The sequence below is a fragment of the Copadichromis virginalis genome, linkage group LG19 (genome assembly GCF_057382275.1).
Source record: "Copadichromis virginalis isolate Kocher_CV1m ecotype Utaka linkage group LG19, C_Virginalis_male_GT1.1, whole genome shotgun sequence".
NCBI lineage: Eukaryota > Metazoa > Chordata > Actinopteri > Cichliformes > Cichlidae > Copadichromis > Copadichromis virginalis.
The window spans coordinates 26,597,909-26,609,637 of NC_140636.1; the positions used below are offsets into that span (position 1 = coordinate 26,597,909).

At 38.5% G+C, this 11,729-nt stretch overlaps 2 protein-coding genes across 6 annotated transcripts in view; both read left to right on the forward strand.

Moving 5' to 3' along the window:
- Positions 1-1,582: 1,582 nt before the first annotated feature.
- Positions 1,583-5,125, forward strand: spmap2 (sperm microtubule associated protein 2). 5 transcript variants are annotated; one of them, XM_085441073.1, is made up of 7 exons: positions 1,583-1,626; positions 2,695-2,792; positions 2,876-2,937; positions 3,037-3,094; positions 3,634-3,760; positions 4,266-4,419; positions 4,719-5,125. In XM_085441073.1, exons 2-7 carry the CDS (start codon positions 2,731-2,733, stop codon positions 4,958-4,960), a joined length of 705 nt encoding a protein of 234 aa, XP_085297199.1. In that variant the 5' UTR covers positions 1,583-1,626; positions 2,695-2,730; the 3' UTR covers positions 4,961-5,125. The 5 variants fall into 5 exon arrangements, with proteins under 5 accessions (XP_085297199.1, XP_085297197.1, XP_085297200.1 ...); XM_085441071.1 differs by having other exon boundaries at positions 2,876-3,094; XM_085441074.1 differs by having other exon boundaries at positions 2,876-3,094; positions 4,266-4,370; positions 4,719-4,869.
- Positions 5,126-5,196: 71 nt separating this feature from the next.
- LOC146686279 (interleukin-31 receptor subunit alpha) overlaps positions 5,197-11,729 on the forward strand; it is a 20,675-nt gene continuing 14,142 nt past the window's right edge. Inside the window, exons 1-3 of the mRNA XM_085441070.1 lie at positions 5,197-5,868; positions 8,040-8,190; positions 9,732-9,879. Coding sequence (XP_085297196.1) covers positions 8,133-8,190; positions 9,732-9,879 — 206 coding nt within the window. The 5' untranslated portion in view covers positions 5,197-5,868; positions 8,040-8,132. The remainder of the gene's footprint in view (positions 5,869-8,039; positions 8,191-9,731; positions 9,880-11,729) is intronic.

An 11,729-nucleotide genomic window follows, 5' to 3' on the forward strand; every position in this document is an offset into this window, starting at 1 on the left:
TATTTTAATGACTGTGCTATTTTATAAAATTTTAAAACCCTGTAAAAAATAAAGGTTGTGGTGTTTTCAGTTTGTCTCTGCGTTCCTTTTTTTTTTTTTTTTTTTTTAAATAAATAATGTTTCATATGAGCTTCATAATGATAAATGTAATAATGTAAATTAAAATTTGGAATTGAATTAAAGGTAAGTTCAAGTTACTCCTCCAGCACACAGTTTAGCTTAGAAAATTACACACGCTTCTTTTTTCCCAGATGGAATGATGGATTTTTAAAAAAAAGAATATGGTGCACAACTTCGAATTTATTTTGGATTTTTTTCTAATCCACACAGTGTCAAAATTAAACAAGTTTAAAATGGTAGGATTCAAGGTTGTGGCTTTGGTAAGGAAATTCTGGATGTCCTGTATTGGTCTGCTTTATCAGTTTATGTGCAATTACAGTCACAGTCCTGTTGGAACCCCCAGTTGTTGTTGTTATTTTTGGGGTTTTTTTGTTGTTGTTTTTGTTGTTGTTGTTGTTTTTTTGTTGTTGTTTTTAAAGTGCCCTTTCTCACTTTCCTGTCCCCCAGCCCATGTCTGTCCGTCTGTAACAACTGAAAATAAAAGAAATAACAACAAAGGCTGATCAAATGGGCCAATATAGCAAGGCCATGATCAATTCTGACGGCTAAAGAACCACAAGGGACAGGCAAAAAAAACACCACCATACCTGATAGCTGTTGATGTTTGTAGGTTTGACAGCCTCACCTTGTCATTCTAGCCAGCTCAATCTTTGTCTCGTCTGACCATCAAACTTTTCTTTAGTAGGTTTTCGACTTCTTTATGTGGTCAGCTACAAATTTCAGCTGAGCTTGTGGACATTAACCGATTTCCTCTCATCTGACGATGACAGTTTGGGTCTTCCAGTCCTTTACAAAGTGGTGATACATCTGAATAACTTGTATTTATGCGCAATTGTTTGATAGTTGTACATAACTACAAAGCTTAACAATGTTTTACATGTTGGAATGTGCAGTTGTTTAGAAAGAGGCCCTTCCATCTTGTGCACAGTTTTCAGTCTTAGCTCTTCACAGAGTTCCTTGAAATTTCCCATTGTTGAGTATTGATCACTCTAGTGAGTGCTGTCAAACATTTTATACCGATGATTTTTTTTTTTAATATGACTGATAAGTCAGTCTCAATCACTGATGAGAAATTAATTTGCCTTGGCCAGGTCAGTTGTCTGGACTGGAGAAATGAATCCAAATTTGTGCATCTAATTCTTGTTTTTTAAAGTCTATGCTATACAGTCCTTCCAATATAGGGGAAAAAATGTTAAAAGGAATCATGATATTCATGCCCATTTGGAGTTTATGTAAACAAAAATATAGTAACTAAATCTTTAGTATTTTTGCAGTTGAAGAATGAAGGAAGTATGAATGCTAGTTAAAGTTAAATGTAGGTCTTATCTCACATTGCAGCTGTTCACTGCCAATGACAAAGTGAGAAAATTATGCGAGCAGCAAGTGGGAGACGATCTCGCTTTGCCAAGCACATTCAACATAGGCAGGTGTACTGTCACCTGTTACTACAGCAACCAGCAGGTTTCGGTGTCAACACAGAAAGCTGCTACCTCAGCTGCAGGACAGGTAAGTATAGCTTTAAGGTAACTGGAAAAAGTACTGTTATATGTTAAAGCTAATTGTGTGAATTGGTTTCTATTTATAGTGTAAGCAGTTTTGGAAGGGTATAATGCACTTGGCTTTGTAATGGACGCTACAGACAAAAATTATACATAGGTATTAAAACTCGTTTTGCCTAGACAACTAATCAGGCTTGTTACACTACTTGGAAAAAGCCATTAGTCATTCCTCATGCGTTATGTTTTGCTTCCAAACTGTCAGACTTTCGGTTGTTTTTCAAAAGTGATTTCAAGCAGTAGTTGTAGTAATAAAGAAAGGGAAAAGTCGACGTAGATCTGACTCATGACCTATCAGAAACGGTCTTAGTGGAAAAGATGTCAAGAAGTTATTTTTTTTAGGAAGTGAAACGAGGAGAAAAGAATCTGAGTTTGGAATTTTTAAGCTGACAGCATCAACTGTATGTACAGTAAAGGTCATCAGGGAGGTGCAACAGTTAGTGTCTACAGCATCAGTAAAACATCTGTAGAGCTGTCATTGTTTGGCGCCATTTCAGCCAGCGTTGTTGGAGATCTTTAAAAGAACCGACTCAATTATGAACACAGGAAAGTATTGTCAGGCTTTGATCCATCATGCATTATCATGGAAAGCATGTGATTGGCAACAGCTTGATTTTTCAAGATGGTAGTGATCTCTGTCAGTGAAGTAAAAGCGTACCTGGATAGAAAAACATTATTAAAAACTATATCAACATTATTGAAGCATTGCAGGATCATCTTGATAGAAAATGGAGCAAAAGTTAGCCAACATCTAAAGAAGAGCTTTGAATACCCTTCAAGAACACTGGAGAACTATACCAAAGTAACGATCATCCTAATGCTTTTATCCAGACATTGTATCGTCATCTTTAGGCAACTAAAAGTTATGAATCCCAAGCCGCTCAAGCATTTCAGCTTCATCTGAGACTACCATTATGATAATGATCGACCAGAACTACTGACAAATGTGCTGTCTCAGATATAAAAGTATGTGGTTGTAATTGAGAAACTCTCTTTTGTTACAACTGAATCATTTTAGCAGCAAAGCGTTCTCCCAGTTGCATAAAGTGTTTCCATGGCGACTCGGATACAGCAGTTGGCTCAACCCAAACCAAACAGACTAAGATATCCAGACCGGTAGGTCTGAATCGCACCCTTTAACGAAGCTCTCTGTCTTTGTCGCCTTCTTTTTCACAAATGGGCTCTTTTCTGTTTTTCAGTCGGTCTGTTTACTGGCTGGATAAGCTTCCACCAGAAAGGAGCGGATTAACCACTAAAATTGGTCTGTGTACCAATCGTTTCCTTTTTTCTTCTCTTGGCAAACTTGATCTTTGCTGCCTTTTTGTAACACCATGCATAATTGTTATTTTGTTTTCAACAGAGTTAACCCCCCGCTGGTCGGACTTGTGCATAAGTAGAAAGTTCTACAATCAAGTCACGTAAATATAATAGACTTCTAATAAATGCGCGACCCATTTTGGGCAGTTTCTTAATAACTTTATGGGGGGGTTTTTTTTCAGAAACATTTATGTGCTCTTATACGTACAATATGAGTCAGTTTTCTAGTTTCTTGTTCCTTTTTTTTAAAAGTTTTTAATGTTAGATTTTCCCACAGCTTTGTCACCCTGTCCCCATTAAGATCTTATGTTGTACTAATATTATTAGCAAGATCCAGTAAACCAAGATAAGAAACTTGTTTGATTGGATTCAAGTGATGAAACTTTCATCATCAGTGTTTGCAATCAGACCTCTCAGAATTTTCTGTGTGCACATCTGCAGCAGAGTAAAGTGCAGACCTTCATGAAGCCTGAAGCTTCTGAAGCCTTCCCTTTAGAGACATAACAAGAAAACCTATTTATTGTAATTTTCTTGCCACTACACATGTCACAAACAAACACGTCAAATTAGGCAGTAGCTAAACTGTACCTGCAAGACCTTTTTTTTTTAAAGCTCTCTCCATCTTTATGTCCTTCCTCAGAATTTCTCCCATATGGCAGGTCAGTGAATGGGCTCTTAAGGCCGTCCCATCCAAACGGGTGTGTCATCTGGCTCAACCTCGGGCGCCTGCAGCTGGTTGGCAGCCCGCCTGCCCATTGTCGGTCCCTGTGAGTAACACAAACTATTTCCTGAGAGAAAACGAATATGTGGTGCATTGTTAGATGACTGCTAGTTTACCATACCTGCCACAAAGTCTTTTAAACTCCACAGCCTACTGTGTTAGTTAGGCCAGAATGTCCGGTATTTAAAGCGCCAAAACTTGAAAATATATTATATAATTATATTATAACTTTCAACAGAGCCATCTTGTGTTTTTTACTGGTTTTGTATTCTGAAAGCATGAATAGGTCCAGGTGTTTTGTGGTTGGCTTTGACTTTCCCTTCAAGGAAGGTTAGGATGATCAAAGTTAATAACTTCCCTAATCCTGAGACGTGTGATTGCCTGTACATTCTTTCAACTTAATTTATCTAATTAGGCGTGGTGTGATACATTTCAATTTAAAGTGTGTGACATGACTATAAATCCATGTTTCATATGGACAGGATGAAAAATACCTGACTGACACCATTCTTCTTTGTGTTTAATAGGCTTATTTACAAATTTGATTCCAGGTAAGCACACAGACAGCTGTTGCCACTTTACGGATCTGCCAGCTCGCCCAGCCAAAGCGAAGGCAGGTTCTGGAGAAATCCAGGCACGAATCTAAACATGTACAAGTAATCCACCTGCCCTCTAAAGCATCTCCACACATAGAGCTACTCGCCAGTAAGCCTATTTTTTTCCACCATGCAATTTTCACCTGCTTGCTTCTTTGCTTGTCTAGGCTCTCAGTCACCCAGGTAAAGGTTCTCTAGAGAGCTTGAAATAAAGGCAACTGGACTTCTTTAGGTTACTGAAGTAGCTCCACTTCTTGTCCGTGGGGGTTCGTCTGAATACAAATTTGTTTTTAGAATTGAGTTGCTTTTTTTTTTCTACTTCTTCTTCAAGCTGTCTAGACTTTTTGCATGTGTTTAAACTTGCATTGTATTGTCTGCTAGTTGACACAATCACCTTTGTTGCCCTAGCTCCGAAGAATGACCACCCCGAGTTCAAAGGAGACCGCCCAGTGTGCTGGTCCGTTTCCAAAGCTGCAAAGAGCTACATAACCAGCCAAAGACTTCTTGATCTGTCCAGTCCTAAAGAGAGGAAGGCTCTGTATGAGGGATATGACCCATACACGATCAGCCGGGGAGCCCGATCAGCCAGCCCCTCTCCCAGAATACAACAGCTCTGTTTGCCTCTGTCTCGCAAATGCAGCTCAGAGTAAGAGCAGTGACGGCAAACACCGGTCCCCAGAGAGCTGTTGATTGTTCCATTTTCCTTGCCGAAGACTGTAATCGTGATGAAGTGTTTTCCTTGTGAAATAATGACTAAGCTTTATTTGTTCTGCTGCGCGAATAGCTATGCACATAAGTAAAAGACTACTGCAACATCTTAGTGTTTAAGCCCTTGGATATTTGCCACTGTGGACTTACTGTATTAACTGAAGATTTCCTGATTTTACCCGTCTAATTTTTGCCAGGATAAAGCTGCTGTTAAGTGTAATTATTCTCCTTATTTTCCTTAAAAACATGCTTGTGTGTGAAATATCTTTTTTAAAGACTATTGTTGTGCATCTTTGGTAATGATGAACAACATGCTTAATTGCAGGTTGATTAGACCAACTGGGGGGATATTCTTACCCACAGATGAAGTTTCTTTGTGATATTATGCAGCACATATCCTGTAGTACATCCTTCACGTCTTAATTGCTTTTATAGTTATTGTTAACACAAGCCCCATGCGTCAGTTTTACACACTGCAGACTAATTTCGAGGCTAAGAAAGGTAATAGCTGAAAGGAAACGATTGTTATTATTATAGTGCAGATGCGCCTAATGGTTTTGGAGTAGTTTCTGTGTAAATTGGCCACAACATAGAATGCGGGAAAGTGAAACCTGTTTTTTTTTTCGTTATAGAAAAAGTTATGAGTTATTTGTGACGTGTAAATGTCATGTAGGCTATATAAAAGTGACCGTTTGGGGGGACCTCGATCCGCAGTTAGGCAACCGCACGCCACACATTGGGCACGGAGTGGGGCGGTACTGGTGTGTTTACTTCGAGGTGACAAACGGCAGATTTTGCGCAATCGCTGTAGATGAACTCTACGAGACGGGTATCATTCGGGCATAATCCGGTAAGAGGAGTTCGGATTTTGACATTTTGCAGCCGCTCGTTTCGTTTCATGAATTGCAACTTTGGTTGAAACTCACATAGTGCATGTTTGTTCTGCTGTTTAACGTGATTAACGCTTCAGTAAGCAAACAGAAAAACAACCTGTCAAGCTGCTCAAGCGTTAGCGGTTTGTTGACGAGAAAATCTGCTACCACAATTCTTAATGAGTGATTAAAAGTGATTGTTGCTTTATTCCTTGAGCTCTCATTGGTGCTTTCGCGCATCGTTATTAGTGAGTTGGTTGAGAAGTCGGCTTTTTCAGTTTGAAAAAAAAAATCGCCCATTATTTGCAAATTTCGAGTTCACTTCGTTGCGATGTTTTACCCAAATCTATTTTGACCAGCTGGTCAAAAACAAAGAAGAAAAACAAAAAGCATCGTAACCATTTCGCTATAACGCATTTTAAATTAAATTAAATAAATGTGGAAAGTGATCAAGAATGACCAGAAAGCCAAAGTGCTCCAGCTGTTACTGTCCTGTTGTGAACCTGCTGAGTTACAATAGAAACAGATCGCGAGAGCCCATCAAATAAAAACTGGAGTAACAGTGATCCAATAAAAAAAATTTATTGGGGTCATCCTGTAGTTCAGTGATTCGTTTATATGCATAATAATAATAATAATAATAAAAGGAACACTTGAGCAATGTTTAACTCTGACTAACTTCCAACCTTCAAAGATTTGATTATTTTGATTTCTACTGAACTTGTTTTATCATTTTGTTTTGATTAATAAAGATCCAGTGTGTGACTTAAGAATTTCGTGATTTTTTTTTCTTCAATATATTTAAAGCATTTTACGTCTATTAATGTTATTCGTGCAAAGGTGGAATACTTGAAAGCTACATCATTTCTGTGTTTAGAAGCACTAAACACAGTAAGTCAGCGAATAGTTTATAATCTTCTATATATTACACACTGTGCTTTAGCTGAAATTAAGCTTCCTTTAAATAATTAAATTAAATAATCAAACTGTTTTATGAACCCAAAACAAGTTGCATCTAAAACTCTCAGTCACTGTCTCCTCAATCTGAAACTATGAATCTAGCACAAATGTAACTTTAGATTTCAGAGTGAAGTTTGTTATGGGCGATTCTGATTGGCACCTTTTTGCACATAAAAGTTCTGATATTAGTGCATTAATAAATGTATAAAGTTCACAATGTTTTTAAAGCACAATATCTGGGCCATTGCTTACTTTGCTTGATGTTTAGTTAGCAGTATCAGCTTACTGCAACGACCCTTGACTCAGGCTGCAATGTATGCAGATACCAATATATCAGATTGTGAGAGATGTATTAGATGGGCTATAATGATAATCCATTTTAAAATGCTGTTTTCTATTCTGACTTTAAATAACCAAAAAATCTGGAGTGGCTTTGTATTGGTGTGCGCCAACACACTGAGTAAGAGCTCCCACCCTGAGGGGAGCTTTGTTTTCTGTCAAGGGGAAAAGTCAGATGTCAAATTGTTTATTGTGATCGATCTAGTCACCACTTGCAAGCTTTCACAAACTTTAGAAAGTCACTTGCACAAACTGCTATGTGTCACATTGGTTGGTGCGTTTCCTATGGTGCAATGCCAAGGAACTCAAAGCAGTAAAAAAATGTTGTAGTGAAACCGTTTTTAACTTACAGAAATGCATTCAAATCAAATCAAATCAAATCACTTTTATTGTCACATCACATGTGCAGGCACACTGGCACAGCACATGCGAGTGAAATTCTTGTGTGCGAGCCCCACAAGCAACAGAGATGTGCAAACACAACAACACAAACGAGCAAAATACAAGAATGGCCAACCTGAAACTAATAAATATATGTACAATATATAATAGTGTATGCATTTCTGGATGTGTATACTAAATATTTTCCTACGTGTGTGTGTGTGTGTGTGTGTGTGTGTGTGTGTGTGTGTGTGTGTATACACATTTTTACAAATTAAATAGTAAAAAAAAATAATAATAATAATAATAAAATATATAAAATATACAGAGTTGAATATGTGCAAAACAAGTGGCATTTATATACAGTGTGGAGTGCATAATGTTGAAATTCAATGGAAATGATGTAATCTAACCACTAAAGCTATTCATTATCAGGCATCCTGTGCTGACACTTCACAAATCTTTTTAGCAATTTTGCGGAACAGCGTGCAGAGTCCTTGAAGAGTCCTTGATTTGCATGTAGCATGATGGGAGTGAGTGGGTGAAAAAGCAGTTGGTCTTCATGGAGCGGAGTCCAGCTGTGATGTGGACCTGGCTGCTGGGGGCTGGACTCGTCCTGGGTAATGTTTAACTTTGTTATCTTTCTGCTGTTTGTTATCATCCAGAGCAAGCTTTCAAACAATATGTGAGGATGTGCTGGTATTTCTGGAAGTGTCGTTAGTGGAACCGGGTAATAATTTGTTATTTAAATGACAGAATCTCACCAAGCATGAGAAAGTTACAACCACAACATGTCACACCACATCCCTCTACTTTCCTCCCAGGTTATTGTTTTTGGTTTTATACCACACAGTTTTGTTATTCTACTGTATAATAACCATATAACACCAATTAGCAGACAAGCTTATCAACAAGTGAGTGAATGCAGTGCTGCACAACATTTTGTTATTTCAGCCTGTGAAGACCAAAACACGGAGTGCGTAATTCGGCAAGCATTTGTCGGATGACTAGAAGCATGTCGTAAGTGGCACATTATTATCATTATTAACATGGGTGACAGGGGACTTCAATAGCAGTAAACCTCCTGTTGCAATGCAATGTTCCGCTTGCAAGACATTCACGAAAGTGCTACTTGCACTAATGCACACCCATCACACGAGCTCTGCCTATCAGCAGTGTCCTCCCCCAGCAGTGGAATGCATCCTGCCACTCCAGAAAAACAACTGAGGAACAGCTTGGAAACACAACTAAGAGCCCAAGGTGTTGAATCTCTCTGCAGTCTCCCCCTTAGCCCAGTCCACTCGACCATCTACACTGGAACTAGCCTGATCCATGCAGGCCCCAGTGTGTAACCCACTGGATTCAAAGGATCCCCGGTATACACCCTGAGGCCAGAAACTGCAGTTCAGCCCCAGATCCCCTATTTATGCATCATCGGTTTAAAGTTTTGCCTCTTTTTAGCTTTGATCTTGCAGTAGATTGGTGATTTTGAGACAGCTAAAAGTCCCCAAATGTCAGCATTATCATCATTCTGAAGAAATCAGTCCACCTGTACCAGCGTATGGTTATATTGGCTTACGACAGGTATACCCAGCAGGCAAAACAAGCTATGGCAGTAGGAGCCAAGAAAGGATATTGTTCCGTCTTGCCTGAACTACTGTTGTAACCTCAGGGAAAATAACTTATAAATGGCTGAAAGCTAATTAATTCCTCTCATCATCTCTTTTTCACCATCCCAAATTTGAAAACAGTGAGTCACACTTGGGCAGTGGAGGTTTTGCATACCTGAGTCACATGAAAGCCTTTCTCTGCACTGTGTTCACACTCTGAGATGATAAAACAGTTGCGCTGATGCTTAAAATGTGTGTAGCCTCATTTTTTTTGAGCACACATAATCAATCAAAACTTCAAAAGAGACTGGCATCAGTATAAATCCTGCTAATAAGGATGAGTCTGCTTAATAAAGGTACCGCAAGGCACGAGTGCTGACATGCAACGACTGGCTCATAGATAAAAGGTCCTTATTTTAGTTAATTTTTTTAAAATCCACTTTTACCCACCTACACCACACAATAAACTAAAAACCACACTCATCCTTATCAATGAACTGCAACATGTGCTTTTCCATGTCATTAACTCCAGCCACTCTCAATTCTTCCAGTGTTTTGCATTACAACATCCACGGCCTTCCCCCGACCCCCTCGGCTAATCGGCTGTGTGTTCATACATCGAGTTAATGTCACCTGCCACTGGGAGCCCGGAGACACGCCAACAACGAAATACACTCTGCAGGCTGAGAAGATATCTAGGTGAGACAAAATGTTCTTTTACATAAAAAGAAAGACAAAGACATTTGAATAATATGTAGATAAGGAAAGTGAAAAAGAAACAACGTAAAAATCTATTTTTGTGATCATGATTTTATAGACCCTAATCAAAGTATCTAATCAGAATCAGTTGTTAGGTTTAACACAATCGTTTGAAAAATGTTATACTACAGTATTTTAATTTTGGAAAGGCCATCACACACAAACCTTCAGTGTTGTTCTTCGGAGATCTGATGCCTGCAGCCTATAATTTACATCATTTTTCATATTCATCACCCTGTTGACTAGGTCTTTTGTTTCCCATTTGTTTTTTTCTTGTTCTTTCATTCACTCAAGTTCTCCCTTTTGATGTATAACATTGGTAGATTAACAATGTCCACTAACCCCATGAAAAGTCCAAAGTACCACTCAGTATTTTTGAAGATGTATCTTTTTAAAAAAAATGTTTGAAATTGATCATTTTCCATGTCTAAAAAAACAGCTTTTCTCAATAAAAGAACTCGCTGTTGATGTCTTTTGGGGCAAGGGTGGCAAAGATGAAAAACCCTTACAAGTATCAGCTTTTGGCTACACGGAAAACCTTTTGTATTTTTAGTTTTTTAATCTTGCATCTTTATTCTACGCTGCAACAAAACATTCATAGTATAACAACATGAAAACATCAGGCATGTTATCATTAACCTCCAGGGGACTTAACACCTGAGCTCTGCTCAGCTTTACGAGGCTGTAAGGGAAAGTTTCAGGTCATTGTTTCACAGACTGACTCATAATTTTACTATTATGATGAACGCTTACTGCTCTTACCTGTCTTTCAGGCTACAACATGCAGCTGTTTGCAAAGAAAAAAATGCCAGTTAAAGAAACAAAAACGTATAGCTAAAAGCAAACTTATACAAGTGTGAATGTTGCACTTTTGCCAGGAGACCAGTAACAGATCTACAAGTAAGCGATAAAGCTTGTCCATAACTGCTAATTGCGCTTGTCGGTGCGTTCAGCACTTGTGTGCGCTGTCTGTGAGTGGAAAAGACAGATCAGTTATTGCAGGTTTAATTTGTTAAAGATTTGTGCTACTAATCATTCTGTATGAGTTTGCGTCACCAGTGCCAAATCCTTTATCACTGTTATTATTAAAGAGAGGTCGTTATTAGAAAGAGTTTGACAAACGGCTTTAATTTAATGTTTTAATGACTGTGAAATTCAACTTGAGAAATGGCTTTAGGTCCTTTAAAAATTTCTCTGCAGCTGCTGCTAAGCAGGAAGCAAACTGTCTGATACTGTCTTAGATGTAAGTTTGATATCTGTCATGGCAGGCTCAGTTTTGGGTTGCTTTTTTTTTTCATTGCATTTTTCTTCTCAGTGAGATGTTGCGTGTGCTGCTTGTCAACTTAACATTGATTTAGCAATCTGCAGTGTTTATCGGTGCCTGTGGTGGATTCAGAATGATCCATTTCAATGAGATTACCCAAGTCTCCGTTCAGCAGTGGTCCACCGTTGTGCTTTGGCACGCAGGCAGGTTTGCAAGTTGGAGCTGGTGTTGTTGTTTGATGGTAATTCATTGTGCCTATGCAAATCCTTTTGTGTGTAATCACCTTTGAAAATGACATCCGTGTGAGGCTTTGATGGGAGATTTGATATGCTTCGATGGTGGGAGACACACAGTTTCCACTTCCTCTGTGTTTTTTTTGTTCTAGTTTTTTTTTTTTTTTAAATATATATATAGCTGATATTACTGTTCAAGATGTATGCAAAACTGTGAATTTGAACCTGAGCCTGACACAACATGTTTCTGTGTGGGTTTGTGGTTTTATGCCTCTTTTGGTACATCACTCTCT